The sequence below is a fragment of the Mercenaria mercenaria genome, chromosome 6 (genome assembly GCF_021730395.1).
Source record: "Mercenaria mercenaria strain notata chromosome 6, MADL_Memer_1, whole genome shotgun sequence".
Taxonomy (NCBI): domain Eukaryota; kingdom Metazoa; phylum Mollusca; class Bivalvia; order Venerida; family Veneridae; genus Mercenaria; species Mercenaria mercenaria.
Genome location: NC_069366.1, coordinates 47,171,038 through 47,189,236, shown reverse-complemented (window position 1 = coordinate 47,189,236; position 18,199 = coordinate 47,171,038). Strand labels below are relative to the sequence as shown.

At 36.4% G+C, this 18,199-nt stretch overlaps 1 protein-coding gene across 1 annotated transcript; it reads left to right on the top strand.

Moving 5' to 3' along the window:
* The first annotated feature begins 1,536 nt into the window (after positions 1–1,536).
* LOC123548990 (probable malonyl-CoA-acyl carrier protein transacylase, mitochondrial) lies at positions 1,537–17,720 on the top strand. Its single transcript, XM_053546790.1, has 6 exons — positions 1,537–1,668; positions 3,227–3,631; positions 7,099–7,186; positions 7,939–8,159; positions 11,316–11,512; positions 17,476–17,720. Exons 1-6 carry the CDS (start codon positions 1,537–1,539, stop codon positions 17,687–17,689), a joined length of 1,257 nt encoding a protein of 418 aa, XP_053402765.1. The 3' UTR covers positions 17,690–17,720.
* The last annotated feature ends 479 nt before the right edge of the window (positions 17,721–18,199 follow it).

Below are 18,199 nucleotides of genomic sequence, written 5' to 3'. Positions count from 1 at the left end.
ACCTTGGCTGCACTTGATTTTCGGCCTCACTTCAGGTTACACACCCCTAAATAGTGTTCCCTATATAGTTCTTCTAGCCTTTAAGCTCATTTTTGCCCTATTTTATTTTATTTATTTTTACCATAATTTGCAAGCAAACTACACACTTACACTTTGAAATATACCAAATGTCACCTCTGAAAGCTACAAATGGGCAAAACTACACCCAAAACAGTGAAAATGTTGGGTTTTTGTTGTTGTTTTTGTATCAATTATTGAAGCAAAATTACAACGAAATGCTCATTGTCTATCAAAATCTAACCAAACTTGTCCATTTATGTAAATATTTTGACAAATCTCAATTTTTGCCCACATCTACTTACATGTCACACACCCGTAGATAGTATTCCCTATATATTCCATATAAAACTGAAATCTTTAAAAGGGCTGCGAAACATAGCTAGACCCATTTCAGAGAACAAATCCTTACCTCATTTTAAAGAATTATGATAAAACTGACCCGATATATATGTCCAGGGCTGACGTCTCATGTACTATCGCATTTGGCCTGAAACTGGATACCTAATCAGTCGCACAAGAACTTGTCTGAAGACTATATGCTATGTTGAATAAAGCTTGCAGTAAACAATACTATTTATTCCTAGGAGCTCCAGTTAAACAAAGCTAAAAATTTAGATACCACTGTATATAGCAATACTTTATACAAAAATAATAGTATGAGACTTATATTAACTTCAGGACTATAAATTTCCACGTGTTAGTGTGGAACGTGTAACAACTCAATGGGTGTTATCATGCAAACGGCTTAAATGAATATAATTAGTATATTACCAATAAATCAACAATTTTTTTTCAGCAATGCTACCGTTATCACCAACTGCAAACATATTTTATTAATGAAATCTATAAGAAGGTCACATGGAACCAAAAAAAACTGTGGAAGTATTTCCCTAAAAGTTACTACTGGAATCCAAAAAGTAGTAACGTTGTGTTTTCTTGACAAACAGGTCCTTCAAAAGGTTCCAATTAATCCTTACCCTGGAGTCACCATATCAGAAGACCTGATATGAGGCACTCATATTAACAAGCAAGCTTACCAAGAAATCCAACTCCACCCTCGTGTTCCCTAAAAGAAACCTTAAGCACTGTCCCAAAACTTGCCGAAGTTTTTCCTGCATTGCATTAGCAAGGTCCACATTATTTGGAAACTCCATCTTAACACAAAGGACACTGTAAAATTGGAAACAGTCATGCAGGTTCACAACAAAGGATTACATCAGTCTTTAGGCAGTATAAATCAACCAGATACTGAAAGAGCTCAACCTTCTATCATAGCCTGAAGGCGAACCATCTGGTGTTTTTCCACAAGGTGGTCGTAGGACTGGGTCCAGCCTTACCTTGTAATAACTATTATATAACTCCTGTCCGAAAGATACGCAGAATTGTACCAAAATCATTCGCAGAGTATAAAACTTAAGCAAATACGGTGTAGAATTGTACCTTCGAAAATCTGTGATTTCCTGGAATTATAACTGGATGACATATACTGTTATATATGCAAAGGCAGTGAACGGCTTCAAAGCAATCGTTTATACCCGAGGCAACTGTTATCCCAGCTGTCTTCCGTTGCGTTACTCTATGGATGCACCATCTACAACTAATTTTAGTGTAATTCTGCCAAGGCATGACTTCGTCCAACAGGTCATAATGAGCTTATATTATGAAGAAGCTTATCATGGTAGATCTGTCCTAAAATAACCTAAGTTCCAAAGCATTTGTGTTTGTAACCTGGGCTACAGGTTACAGTTTTTCTCACTATTTAGGAATTTTTGGTTGCGGGTTTATCCCGCTACCAAAGTTAAGTGTATTTCTGACAATCATGTAGCATCTTTATTTGATTCCAAATCACATCCAAAGGATATGTTCATGTGCTACACAAAGTAGTCCCATTCATGAACAATGCGGATGAATTATCAATGATGAAGCAGTTCTTACTCATCCTCTATCCATTCACACTGGCCATTTAGATTATACAAGACCTGTCAATGATTAGGTATTCCAGCCTATGGTTACATCACTGACTTCCAGCTGTTCATGTAAGGTCAGGCAGAGTTTATCTTAGATATGAGGCACATTAGTATTTGTTTCTTATACATGTATATTTAGAGATTGGTATTTAAAATGAAAATAAATCTAGCAAAACCCGCAACCACCAGACATCTCAAGGCTTTGATTTTACTGTATGTAGCCATGAAACGCTTTTGGATACGGTGTCAGAAGGGTTACACCAGTGAACAGGAGGTCATAGAACGTCAAAATAATTATGAAAACTTAATTTTTGCTACTTTGGTAATTTATTTATTTAACATTGTGGTATTTTTACTATTTTATAATGATCTCAGTTAGTGTATTGTTTGTGAAATGATACAATATATATGCCAAAATCAGGTAACCAGGTTACGTACTTGAAAACAGGATTAAACATTAAGTTTGATTATGATTCTAAATTGCTGTAACCTATGTAACCACTGTAACCAGGTAACAAATAAACCAACCATTGGAAAATAGGTTGTTTTTTGACCATATATAAGATAAGATAATATTTATTTAAAGTCGGTAAGATAGCAAACAAGTACAACATAAGCTCATGTGAGCTTTTGAACCGACTACGATATATGTAAGATTATCATGGTATGTGGACGATATCTAATTCCTTGCTAAAATCCATCCACCCAATATTCTGAGCTTTGGAATATATGAAAATATCGATAGTTTAACATGTCCTAAAATAAAAAAGATTTTCCACACGACAGAGGGACAGAGCTTGTCGAATTCCAATCAAATCTTACACTTTACGACTAAGATCACGAATTGTAGACGCTCATTACTTCGTAAAGAAAAACAAGTTGCGACTACTTTTGATACATCAACACGAGAATTTTTTTTTTTTTTTTTTTGCCAATTGAGCATTTTTTCCTCGGAAAATCAAAACGAAACATGATAAGATCAAATATATTTCATACTTTAAATACTTGTACTTTAAAAAGATGTACATCTTACTGCCTGTCAGTATGTTCGTTTCACAGGCGCTTATTTTGCAGTCGAAATACAAATGATGACGGCGAGGGTAGTTCAACTAATTTACCAGCTGAAGGTCGATATGTTCCGCAAAGAATTAAAAAGCGGCTAAAAAATAAAGGTCTTGATATGATGACCTTGAATATAGAACAGAGGCCATACAACTTCCGATATTGAACTTGAACAGGCTATACAAAACTCCATTGTTGATAAAAATATAGAAATAGACTTCCCATCAGATATTGAGAAAAGGAAATATCTTCGTAATCAAGAGAAACATGCATATAGACCTACTGATATTGATCCTGAACAGACGTCAATATTGTTATTCCCTGGCCAAGGCAGCCAGTTTGTTGGCATGGGCAAGAAACTTTTGGCCTATCCAGGTGTTGAGAATTTATACAACAAAGCCAGTGAGATACTGGGATACGACTTGCTAAGTGTTTGCATAGGTGGACCTAGTGAGTTGTTAAATAAAACAATATATTGTCAACCGGCAGTTGTTGTTACATCGCTTGCAGCTGTTGAAAGATTAAAAGAAGAATATCCTAAGGTTATTTCTTTACTATAAAATTGCATGTTTCATTCTACTTTTGAAAATTATAATACTTCTAAAGCTAAGTTTTCTAAAATTTGAGTATATACAGTGCTATCAGGCTATTGTACATACATATTTCAATTATGATGGAAATGTACCCATTAACACATGATTAACAATCAACACTAAAACAAACTGGAAGGAAGAGACCTGTGTGTTATTTAGCTTGGCTAAAATGATAAGGAAGGCTATTATAATACTGTACTTGACAGGCTGTTGTCTCCATTGCTTTGAAGATTAATTTAGGCTTATAGCAAGCATACAACAGGGCTCGCACAGACCTGGAAATACCATGGAAAATCACACTATCATGGAAATATCATGGAATTTCGAAAAGAGATTTTATCATGGAAATATCATGGAAATCCCAAACAGATCATGGAAAATCTAGAAATTGCCTTGAAAAATTATCTCAATGTATTTCACGAGAATTTTTTTTAGTAAGATTGAGTATCGAAGGTGGTTTGTTGATTACAGACGTCTGAACTTGCGTTTTCGCTAAGTACGAATAGTTTTGAGCACGAACGTGCGACTCACGTGGCGTATTTTACCTCAACACCGGCACCTGCTACGACAACATTTCCGGTAATGGCAGCGCCCACGACAAGCGTGAAATATGAGTAAATCTAAAGGAAACTGCAACTTTAATTACGAATGGTGTCGGAAGGAACACTAATATGAAATAAGGCAAAGCCTCAAAGCGAGCTCAAAGAAATCAGGTTTAGCTAAAAATATATGCATCATTTATATATAGTTCACTACTCGAAAGAATTCGCGAGAACCTATTCACTTGAAAATAAAGAGTCTACATTTAGTGTCATCATACCTGTAACAGCGAATATCATATGTTGCAAAATTTATGGGAAGCCGGTGTCACGGTGACATCATTACCTATTTGTCACGTTCCCATGGCTTTATGCTTATTAATGACATTTTTTCCATTTTCTTGGCGATGCTTGATCTTTTAAATGAAAATAATATTTTTTCAAACAACTGGAAATCTTTCTTGCATTATTTTTGAGTGATGAATAATTTTCAGCAATCAAATGTAGTTCTGTATTCACTGCGGAGAGAAGTATTTCCTGTGAGCACCTGTCCGCTAGGGTGCGCTTTTTAACAATTATATTTTAACTTCCGACGAAACTTTTCAAATCCATCACCAAGTGTGAAAGTATACTTGAGTTACCTTAAAGCTCAATCCTCAAGCTCGCTATAAAGCGTGGTTAAAACCATTCAAGGCCAATCTCAACAAAGCATTGTGCACTGTTTGTGACTCTATCATAAATTTATCAAATATGGGCGAGCCAGCAATAAAGTCACACATGAAAGGCACGAACATAACAAGACGGCCAATTTGAGCTTATTTTTTAAGCCTGTTACCAAAATAGAGACCAGTACTAGTGGTGAATCTATTTAATATTTAGTTATATGCAATAATTTGCCTTAATGTCATGTAAAAGCGATACATTACCGTATCATGGAAAATCACTGAAGATCATGGAAATTAAGTAACAGAATTCTGTATGAACCCTGATACAAGTTTCACTGTTTCTTGATTACTGCCAGTGTTTTGGGGCAGTACATACCAAGGCCATAATTAAAATTCTAGGTTTGTTTGCTGTCTTCCAACTGACCCGCTGAAAACACTGCGCTCCAAATTATTTTATTAGCCCAATGAGCTCTGAGCATAATTTTTTTTTTTGTATATTTAAAGTTCCGATCAACGGCAGAACATTAACCCAGCGACAGAGCAGCATTTCCAATTAACACCCGAACATCTATCACTTTCAATTAACCCCCGAATTTCTATCACTGGCCACAATTACATTAGTCTTCGTGTTTGCATCACAAGGTGTGAAAAATATATAAGATGACAGTTAATAGACTATTAATTGATTGCTGCATTGACAAGCTTACAAAATTATGTTCATGTTGCCGACGAGTGCTAAAGGAAATTTTCAAAGCGCGAAATACCATACTTACGTCAAACCATTATAATATTTTTCTAGATGTAAATGTTATTTTTGCTGATAAATTTCAATAATTATGTTGCAAATAAGAACCTATCTTTTATAGAAAGCATCATAAACAAGAAAGAACTATTCACGTGCACAAAGTCGTCTGCTGCATATTGCTGTCCATTCTAAAGAGAGAAAAAGCGTATTGAACCACAAAAAAATATATATATAAAACTGTAAGAACCTCTTGTTTAACATCAGAGGATCCTTTTGGTAAATTTGAAATGAGGTTGATTGCGCATGCTTGTGAAAATAATTACGTTGTGGACACGCTATTATAATTTTGGTGGGAAAGAAGCACGTGCGTTTCATGACGGATATTGTGTTTGCAGAAGGGCTACTCCAGTCTCTTTTCAGGTCAATATAAATCAAAAGAGAATTTAAAGCGGGAACTAATATTTCCTGTCCATTATGGGTCCTTAGAATAATAGAATTATATGGGTAATCTGTGTTATTCATTCAATAACACCTCTCCCGATTAAACTCATAGGCGCTGCCACTGAAAACGTAATGGATTCCGCCATTTTTATTCGATGTCGCCACACAAAATTCATGAATTAATCGTTGGTTAATATGAAAATAGCTCAGTATCTCACGTTTCAAGACATGAATTACAGAGGTTAAATCAAAAGCAAAATCCTGAACTCTTAGCACTAAAAATGAATTTATTGCTGATGTACTCTGTATTATATTTTGGCAGGAAAACAATACATGTGCGTTTATATGTCGTAAGTTTTCTGTTGTTTTAAATGTGTGCGTATTTTCCTCGTAACATATGCAAATAGATTTCAACATTTAGAGGCTTATGTAAATTACTTTAAGTAAAGTTTCAGAAATGTAGATTGTCTTAGCACACAGTATTTACGGAGGAAATTTTTAGATCGATGTTCGGAGATTGGGAGTGAAACTTTTTTCGGTGAATCCTTTTAAACCACATTACCATAGATCCGTAGCCTCATCAAATATCACTCTCTCTCCCTATTTTAAATTCGTCTGTTAAAAAATCCAGTGAAACTAAACCCTACAGAAAGGAAATCCATTTTACACCACCACACATCCTACCCAGACTGAGGTCCATCTCTCCCAAATAAAATGATAACAACAATTTAGAGTTTTAGTCATTGTTGTAGAAGAGCAGAATTAAGCTTAATTGTGTCATTTAAAATTTAGAATTTTTTTGCAAATATTTACAAAAGTATCAACAAATCAGATATAAAATGACATAAGATATCTTTTCATATTTTATTCATTTATCTCCATGAGAAATATGAAATAATTATAACTAAGGAGCACTGGAAGACAGCAAACAAAGACTTTTTTAAATGTGGCCCAATAATCACATTATTTTTGTCTTGACAACCCAAGTAATATATTGGCATGTATTTTCTCTCTAATTATATACAGGCAATGGAAAGATGTGTTGCAGTAGCAGGTTTCAGTGTTGGAGAATTAACTGCCCTTATAGCAAGTGAAATGATTAGTTTTGAAGATGGTAATTATTTATTCTAAACTCAATAATTGCTGCAGAATCAGATATGTTGTAGCCTGTGGTCTGCTACATGTAATTCATTAACTCAGTTGTTGACTTCACGGGCATGAAATTTTGTGGTTACAGCTGTCAATTTGACCAGCTTATTAGTGGGAATATGAATTATTGGATTCAATTTTTAAAGATAATGGGAAGTCATTCTCATCCATCAGAGGTTTGTCAAAATCTCTGATTTATTTCTTTTGTTTATTTGATGAGCCTGCGCACTTTCATAATTATTACTGGGAGTGGCTTCAGTCAATTCGCCATTGTTCAGCCTGCCAAATTTAAAGTGCAAACAACATATTATTAAAGTACCTACTAAAAATAAATAAAGAGGATATTGCAGGACTGCAATTATTAAAGATTTATTCCTCTTATCGGATGTTAAGAAATTTATCTCGAGAAATGATAATATTCTCCATGCTTTTGCATCGATATCGGAAAGGACACAGTCACGCATTTCACGGCCGGTTTTGATTGGTTTGCAATGATTTGTCGCCAAAGGTCAGTTGGCTGAAACTTTTTACCTGTAATGTAACCAAACAAAATACTGGCAAAATGTGCCAGAGTTTAAATAAGGGAAACATGTTTGACCTCTGGTATTCGAAAATGAATGGAACCATACTTCTATTGTTAAAGAAAGGGAATTTAAAAAATCACAGACAAACTACCGACCTTTTAAAAATATAACTTTATTGTACTTACTGTTACAGGTATTCAAATGATAAAATTGAGGGCTAAAGCAATGCAGTATGCATCAGAGACAGTCTCAAGTGGTATGTTGACTGTGTTCTGTGATCATCAAACTAAACTTCGTTCAGCGATGGTGGCAGCCAGGGAGTACTGTAGAGCACGTATGGATATAGAGGAACCTGTGTGTAAGGTTGCAAACTACCTGTGTACTGATGTCAAAGTGGTCGCTGGTCATGAAGAGGTAAATATTGTGAAATCGTTTCATTCATCGTTTTTGCCAGAACCACTATTTATCTCTCCCATCACACAGTGGTGTGGGAGACATATTGATTTACTCCTCTGTCTGTCTGTGTCTGTCTGCCACAAATCTTGTCCACACTCTTTAAGTCAAACATTTCTCATCTGATCTTCACCAAACTTTAACAAAATGTGCTTGCTAATTAATAAGCCCTCGGCCAAGTTCGATAACTAGCCGTATCGGAAAAAGCCACAGGCTTTTCGGAATTATGGCCCTTGAAACCCTTGCGGGGTGCATATAGTGTTACCCCTGTCCGTGTGTGTGTTTGTTGTTTGTCTGTTTGTGAAAGGGTGGTGTTCGTGTCCGGGCCGTAACTTTGACATGCATGGTCCGATTTCAGAATAATTTGACACAAATGATAAGAATGGATAGACGATACGTCATGCGCAAAACCATTTCACTAGCTCAAAGGTCAAGGTCACAGTCCTTGGTTGAACTTAGCCAATTTTTACTACTACATAAGTGGTCTTCGTGTCCGGGCCATAACTTAGACATGCATGGTCCTATTTCAGAATAATTTGACACAATGATAAGCATGGAACAACCATTTCACTAGCGCAAAGGTCAAGGTCACAGTCCTTGGTTGAATTTAGCCAATTTTCACTACATATGTTCTGATAATGTGGTCTTCGTGTCCGGTCCATAACTTTGACATGCATGGTCCGATTTCAAAATAATTTGACACAAATGATAAGCATGGATAGACGATGTGTAATGCGCAATAACCATTTCACTAGCTCAAAGGTCAAGGTCACAGTCCTTGGTTGAAATGTTTTCGGCCAATTTTCACTACATATACAGATTACTAAATTTTCTGGTTTTCCTACAATATTTCTTTTAAAATTTTGTAAATAAATAGGGCCAAGGGCCCTTCTTTTAGTTTGTGAGCAGTACCATGCCTGTGACCTTTTTCATGTTGCGAGGGCATCTGTGTCTGTGACACATTTCTAGTTTTGATAATCAAAGCACTGAAAGTTGATAAGGCAGTTGAGGTCTTGGTGCATGGTTGACTCATAACACTTTACACTAATGTAGATCATTATAGGAAGGTGGTGCACGGGCAGAATTTGTAAAGATCACTTCAGTGACTGGAGTAATTGCACTATCATTGTTTAATAATCCACGTAATAAAGTAATCCATCAATGATTCTTCATGAAATTTTACACAAATGCACATCACTACAGCTGTTCAGCACATCTTTCCTTAGGTTCTTTTGAGTTACTGCTGTTACTTCCCTTTGTTTGAAAATTCATAAAAATCTAACAAAACTAAGTAACTCATTGATCATTGTTGATGGATCTTCAGGAAGCTTAATACAAATACAGATCACTCTAGGGCAGAGTTTTCCCCCTTGGTTTGGTAAAAAAGTATGAATTAACAAACCATGGCAAAGTTCTATGATACAGAACTTGCGTATACCTGGAAATTAAATATCTTTCTAAAAAATAGTCCTCTCACAAAAATAACCTACTTGGCGGAAGATATTAATTTACTGAATTTGCTTGTTAGGAATTTATTTTATGGGTTTTCATAACCATAACACTGTGTCCAATGTATACATCACATATAGCGCCCCTACATCAGCAATTTATGCCGTGATATATATTTATATTAGTAAATTGTTATACTATTCTCTCGTTAAACAGATGAAAAATCAATAGAATGGTTTTGAGGGCAAGAAAGTGAACTTGCAAGTGAATGTCCGCGTTGGAAACCGACACCAAACGTCTGTTAACTAGAATGTTTGAAGAAACTAGAGAATTACCAGTCAAAATCACATTACCATGGGAAGCGTGAATGATCTGTCGCTCGTACTGAATATATCGCTTCTTTCAACACGTTGAACTTTAATGAAAATAAGTAGTTTTTCTTACCTTGAAGGATGTTGACAAAATCCACAGGAAATGCCGGTAATGAAACATACAATAAACTGTGAATTTAGTGTACCCGCCGTAAATGCGACGTATACGTTAGACACGGTGCATAAGATCCGTGAAAATTAGTCACCAATAGACGTTACTGATTTTGCAGTAGGTTTAGCAAGTTTTGTACTTACATGTATATGTGTACATTTAGTTAATCCCCAATGATAAGCATAGAAAAGTTTGACCTCTAAATGTAATTGAGTTATTTGCTACACTTAAGAGCTCAGATGAAGGATTTACAAGTATAATTTGAACATCTACCACTAAATTGTGTAAAATATATTCCGTCTCGATTTTTGTAACATCACAAGCATATTGAAATTAGATTGAAGTCTTAGGCCTGTGACAGTTTGCAGTGCTTTGCACCCATGTAGGCTTGAAATAGCAGAAGTCAGATGGTGCACTAAAGAATGATCTTGAGTAACATTTATTCTAGCTTAAAACTGCTGTTCTTGTCACTTTTCAGGGTTGTTTTAACAGGAGAGAAAACGTGTGTTAACAGAGAGATTCTCGCGATCGCGTGCTGTTATAATTAACACCTTTTAATATATGCACGTTCTGTGGCAAAGTGTAAACGTCATTTGGCCCCAAAACGGGTAATTCAAAAGGAAATGATGTCAACATAATAAAATCAAGACATTAAGGACGTGGAGTGACATTGTATTCATTTACAAGTTTTTACGCGTTTTATGCTAGAATAGCGTTAGGGCATGGTCATTTCGTGTTACAACATCTGCAGAATCTCTCATGATACGTTGGTACCCTCGCCGTAACGGGCTCGAGCACCAACCAATCCCTCGGGGATTCTGCAGAAATTATAACACGAAAAAACATGCGTTTTCCCAACATACAATTTTTTTTTATTCTTTAATGTTTTTCCCTTATATATGGAATTATAGATTCTATCATACTTACTTTATGCTACAACTGGAAATTCTGGTTGAGTGGATAACTTTGATGTAGGATGTTAGCACTTCATGGTTGTTACTTATTCAACTTTCAAGTTGGCATAACTTCAAAGCCAGTCAAATTTAGTGTTATTGCTCCATGTCTGGAGGCTATGTTTTATTTCCAAAATGATAAATTATTTGAAGTAGAGCAGACCTTCTGCACTCCATTGTTTCTATTTTGGAGAAATTTACTTTTTATCAAGTTATCAATATGTTTTTTCAGGCATTGGATTTTCTGCAGCAGTATGGAAAAGAATGGGGCATTTGCAGGACTAAGAGGTTACCAGTCTCCGGAGCATTCCACACCAATCTGATGTATGGTGGCCGACCGTTCTGGAAATACTGGGATGCCTGGGATAAAGTTACACTGAAAGAACCAAAATACAGAATCCACTCAAACCTGGATGGCAAGCAATACCGGTATGTCACTTTTTCAGTCAAGTGTTTAATTACATCACTGAATGACTTCTTTGAATGTGTTTATAAATATATATATGTAAATATTTTAAGCAGTGAAAGCAAGTTAATGCCCCTGAAAGGCTACTGTGACTGACCTTGACCTTTAAAGTCTAAGAAGTGGAAGAATGTGTACAAATTCTGCATGTATATTTGTATGAAAGCAAATAATTCTTTTGCATTAAAATTAAAAAGTTAATTATATACTTTACTACATCTTTGTTACATTCTTAAGCTATTAAGATTTCAGGTTTTGTGTCTGATATATTTACACTGGTAATTATAGCTGATAAATCACTCGTTGTCATAAAAACAAGAAATATATTGTTTGTAAATGTTTCTAGGATTACAATGTTTAATAATTGTGTAAGCTTTAGGTTATTTCACTGATTTGTAAGGCAAGCAACATGCTGGCAATTGATTGTTGTGAGGGACCTCCGTGGCTGAGTGGTTAAGGTCGCTAACTTCAAATCACTTGCCCCTCATCGATGTGGGTTCGAGCCTCACTCGGGGTGTTGAATTTTCATGTGAGGAAGCCATCCAGCTGGCTTACGGAAGGTCGGTGGTTCTACCCAGGTGCCCGCTCGTGATGAAATAATGCACAGAGGGGCACCTGGGGTCTTCCTCCACCATTAAAGCTGGAAAGTCGCCATATGACCTATCATGTGCCGGTGCGACGTTAAATCCAACAACAACTGATTGTTGTGAACACTATATTATAAGCATATTACAGGATTCTGATTAGTACAGTTTGGTAACTGTTTATGGTAGAGAAAAGAATAAAGTACAGTTGAATCTCTGTATCTGGAATTCCAAAGGATCGAGCTCTACTGTAAAAGCACATATTTTTGCTGGGTCAAAATTTCACGAATTTCAAAATTTTGAGTATGTTCGCAAGGTATAATATTCGCAAAATTGGAAAAATGGTATCATACTTGTGTAACCGCACTTGTAAGGAAAAATAGTAACAAACGAACCTCTGCCCAAATCATTCTTTATACTGGATTAATGACATCTAATCCGTCAAACTATAAACAAGAGGACCATGATGGTCCTGAATCGCTCACCTGTTCCCACATGACCCAGTTTTGAGTATGACATCGTTTTTTTCTATTATTTGACATAGTGACCTAGTTTTTGAGCTCATGTGACCCAGTTTTGAACTTGACCTAGATATCATCAAGATAAAAATTCTGACCAATTTTCGTGAAGATCCATTGAAAAATATGGCCTCTAGAGAGGTCACAAGGTTTTACTATTATTTGACATAGTGACCTAGTTTTCGAAGGTACGTGACCCTGTTTTGAACTTGACCTAGATATCATCAAGGTGAACATTCTCACTAATTTTCATGAAGATCTCATGAAAAATATGACCTCTAGAGAGGTCACAAGGTTTTTCTATTTTTATACCTACTGGCCTAGTTTTTGACCGCACGTGACCCAGTTTCAAAACTGACCTAGATATCATCAAGGTGAACATTCAGACCAATTTTCATGAAGATCCATTGAAAAATATGGCCTATAGAGAGGTCAAAAGATTTTTCTAATTTTAGACCTACTGACCTAGTTTTTAACCGCAGTTGACCCTGTCTCGAACTTGACCTAGATGTCATCAAGATGAACATTCAGACCAACTTTCATACAGATCCCATGAAAAGTATGGCCTCTAGAGAGGTCACAAGGTTTTTTTATTATTTGACCTACTGACCTAGTTTTTGAAGGCATGTGACCCACTTTCGAACTTGACCTAGATATCATCAAGGTGAACATTCTGACCAATTTTCATGAAGATCTTGTGAAATATATGGCCTCTAGAGAGGTCACAAGGTTTTTCTATTATTTGACCTACTGACCTAGTTTTTGACTGCACGTGACCCAGTTTCCAACTTGACCTAGATATCATCAAGGTGAACATTCTGACCAACTTTCATACAGATCCCATGAAAAATATGGCCTTTAGAGAGGTCACAAGGTTTTTCTATTATTTGACCTTCTGACCTAGTTTTAGAAGGCACGTGACCCAGTTATGAACTTGACCTAGATATCATCAAGATGAACATTCTGACCAATTTTCATGAAGATCTTGTGAAATATATGGCCTCTAGAGAGGTCACAAGTTCTTTTTTATTATTTGACCTACTGACCTACTTTTTGATGACACGTGACCCACTTTCGAATTTGACCTAGATATCATCAAGATGAACATTCTGACCAATTTTTATGAAGATCCATTCACAAGTATGGCCTCAGGGTTCTAGCCAGGATTTTCTGAAGGCATGTTGCAGAAGGATATTTTCTGACGAGCAAAGGGGTGGGTGCGGGAGGGGTGTCCCCTCCTGCATGGGGGGTATGGGGGTCACCCCAGGAAATTTTGTGTTACTACAACTCTTTTTGGTGCATTCTGGTGCATTTCAGAGTGAAAAACATAGTGGTATTTTCAGTGATTAATAAGCATCATTTACATGTACAACAAGAAAAGATATTAGGTCATAAAAATCCTATGGAGTTATTTGCTGAATGACAATTAAAAGTTCATCAATTTTAAGTTGCTAAAAATGTTCATTTACTATTTATTGTACATAAAACAACACAATTTTAGCACTGCACACAGATCTATTTGTATTTTAAAGTTTATGTCTTCTATTTCTGCGGAGTTTATTTGCTGAAAACTTATCCATTTTAAGTTTTTGAAAATGTCAACTGTTTGTTGTACATACATGTAAAACAACACAATCTGAGACTGTCATCCAGGGAAACGCTGGTTTCCATTTTGGATCAATGGCCATTTGGCGTGACCGGGGCCTCCGTGGCCGAGTGGTTAAGGTCGCTGGCTTCAAATCACTTGCCCCTCATCGATGTGGGTTCGAGCCTCACTCGGGGCGTTGAATTCTTCATGTGAGGTTCTTCATGTGAGGAAGCCATCCAGCTGGCTTACGGAAGGTCGGTGGTTCTACCAAAGTGTCCGTTCGTGTTGAAATAATGCACGAAGGGTATTTCAAACTTTTCTCTACAAGTTCTATTTTGAAAGTGACGACAGAAAACATTAATTCTTGCATTGTCTTTTCGATATTCCGCCCGAGAAAACACATTTCATACATGTGAAAAACATTAATATTACGGCGATAATTGTTCAAAAGCATTTAACCGTGTTGCACAATTTTTGACTTAATTCCTTACATTGTCTTTCCTTGATTGCGAAAAACATTCGGACGATAATTGTTGAATCATCATTATATCTAATGACATGTATAATCTTAAAACTTGCGAAAACAGTCACTTTCATGTACACATCACAAGATGCCGCCTGTCAAAGGATTTAAAGGCGGAGCTACGATGAAATTTACGTCACACGTTCCACATATAGGAAGCTGTCATTGGTTTATCGGTTATCTTAACTCGCATCGCTTTACCTAAACTATCAGGCAGCACGTGGAAGCTTTTCGAATACACTATCGAATTAATCGGGGTGTTTATTGGGATGATTTTATGACATGTCGCTTCGGCAATTAAGGGGTGACGGGGGAAATAAGGGATGTCGAATATACAACTCAAAGTCTGAAGGCATGTCGCACGCGACAGGCGATAATAGCCTGGCGAGAACCCTGGGCCTCTAGAGAGGTCACAAGGTTTTTTCTATTTTTATACCTACTGACCTAGTTTTTGATGTCATGTGACCCAGTTTCGAACTTGACCTAGATATCATCAAGATGAACATTCTGACCAATTTTCATACAGATCCCATGAAAAATATGGCCTTTAGAGAGGTCACAAGGTTTTTCTATTATTTGACCTACTGACCTAGTTTTTGACTGCACGTGACCCAGTTTCCAACTTGACCTAGATATCATCAAGGTGAACATTCTGACCAACTTTCATACAGATCCCATGAAAAATATGGCCTTTAGAGAGGTCACAAGGTTTTTCTATTATTTGACCTTCTGACCTAGTTTTAGAAGGCACGTGACCCAGTTATGAACTTGACCTAGATATCATCAAGATGAACATTCTGACCAATTTTCATGAAGATCTTGTGAAATATATGGCCTCTAGAGAGGTCACAAGGTTTTCTATTTTTAGACCTACTGACCTTGTTTTTGACTGCACGTGACCCAGTTTCAAACTTGACCTAGATATCATAAAGATGAACATTCTGACCAACTTTCATACAGATCCCATGAAAAATATGGCCTTTAGAGAGGTCACAAGGTTTTTCTATTATTTGACCTACTGACCTAGTTTTTGTAGGCACGTGACCCAGTTATGAACTTGACCTAGATATCATCAAGATGAACATTCTGACCAATTTCCATGAAGATCTTGTGAAAAATATGGCCTCTAGAGAGGTCACAAGGTTTTTCTATTTTTAGACCTACTGACCTAGTTTTTGACCGCACGTGACCCAGTTTCAAACTTGACCTAGATATCATCAAGGTGAACACCCTGACCAATTTTCATAAAGATCCCATGAAAAATGTGACCTCTAGAGTGGTCACAAGGTTTTTCTATTATTTGACCTACTGACCTAGTTTTTGAAGGCACGTGACCCAGTTTCGAACCTGACCTAGATATCATAAAGGTGAACATTCTGACCAATTTTCATGAAGATCTTGTGAAATATATGGCTTCTAGAGAGGTCACAAGGTTTTTCTATTTTTAGACCTACTGACCTAGTTTTTGACCGCACGTGACCCAGTTTCGAACATGACCTAGATATCATCAAGGTGAACATTCCGATCAATTTTCATAAAGATCCCATGAAAAATGTGACCTCTAGAGTGGTCACAAGCAAAAGTTTACGCACGGACGCACGGACTGACGGACGGACGATGGACGACGGACGCTGCGCGATCACAAAAGCTCACCTTGTCACTTTGTGACAGGTGAGCTAAAAAACATGTCAAATCTATATCCTAAAATGAGTCCTCCAAATTTCAGTATTTACGTCAACATTTCAATATTTCGCCAAATTGATAGCGAATAATTGCACTACAATAATTTGCATTGTGTTTAAAACTGCTAAAATATACCTCTATTTGGGCCTTTAATCTTGCTGACATTCTACAGTATAACCAATTTCATAAAAACGTTTACAAAACGCACTTCCAAATGGCAGACGAACGAACCAAGGGAAGTAACCGATAGAAGTTAAGGATAAACTAAGTACTGTACCGTTTCGGCCCGTAGCATCCGTAACACTTGAATTTGAATTATACTAATATTGAATATTTATGTGAGGATTAATTTTTTGGGGGATGTACGGCCTCGCGAATATAACAAAAATTATATTTACAGTACATGTACTTTGAGATAAAATATTTTGTGCATGCGTTTTTAGGACTGAATTAGAAAATGTCTTTGAGGGGGCGTGTAATTTTGAGGTTAGTGAGTTCGAGCTTTTTTAGCTCGACTATTCGAAGAATAGGGAAGCTATCCTACTCGCCCCGGCGTCGGCGTGAGCGTTAGCGTGAGCGTCACACAAATGTTAAAGTTTGCGTACCACCCCAAATATTTTCAAAGTCAGTTGAGATATTGCTTTCGTATTTTGCATTCTTGTTTACCATCATGACCCCAGTCTGTAAAAAGGAGGAGGCAACTCTATCAGGCATTTTGACTGAATTATGGCCCCTTTTCGACTTAGAATAAATGTTAGTTTGTGTACCACCACAAATATTTTCAAAGTCCATTGAGATATTGCTTTCATATTTTGCATACTTGTTTACCATCATGAACCCAGTCTGTAAAAAGGAGGAGGCAACTCTATCAAGCATTTTGACTGAATTATGGCCCCTTTTCGACTTAGAATATGCTTATTGTAATGTTAAAGTTTTACTCATTGCTTATATTATACTATCGAGCACTGAGAATAGTCGAGCGCGCTGTCCACTGACAGCTCTTGTTATTATATATTGTCTCTATTTTTTTCAGGTATGAAGAAGGTCAAGATTCACTAAAATACATATTAAGGAAGCAGATGATGAGACCTGTTGCTTGGGAACAGTTAATGCATATACTGTATACTCGGAAACAGGGATCAAATTTTCCAAAGACATTTGAAGTCGGGCCAGGTAGACAGCTTGGGTACTTACTGCAAAAAACTAATTCAAAGGCTTTTGAAAATTATAAAAATATAGAATGTTGAAATAAACATTCATATAGGTCTTTGTGATTAGTTATAGAAAGATAAAAAGTCATTGATGGAGCATTATAGGCATGTCCACATAGGTGGTCTTATATTTTATTATTTGTCTGATTTGATTATGCATGTTTTTACTGGAGTACTGTTAAAAATATGAAATGAATAAACATTTAAAAACCTCCTTTTTCACTTTGTCAGTATAACAGATGGCTTTTTAAGTTAGACAGAGTTAAAGGCTCTCAGGTGAGCTATTATGATTGTGCTATGTCTGTCATTAACTTTTTATTATCCCATGGCAAAGGCAGAGGGATATTGTTTTAGCAGTGTCCTTCCTGATGTTCATCTGGCCATGCATGTGTGTATCCGTCCGCCCAAAATTAAAAGTGCTTATAAATCAAGAAGTATTTAAGCTAGAATATTAAACCTCACATAATTATTAATTACCCCCATTACCATTGCTCACACATTGTATCATCCCCCTTCACTTAGTAAAAGCAGAGTTGTTCCCTTTGA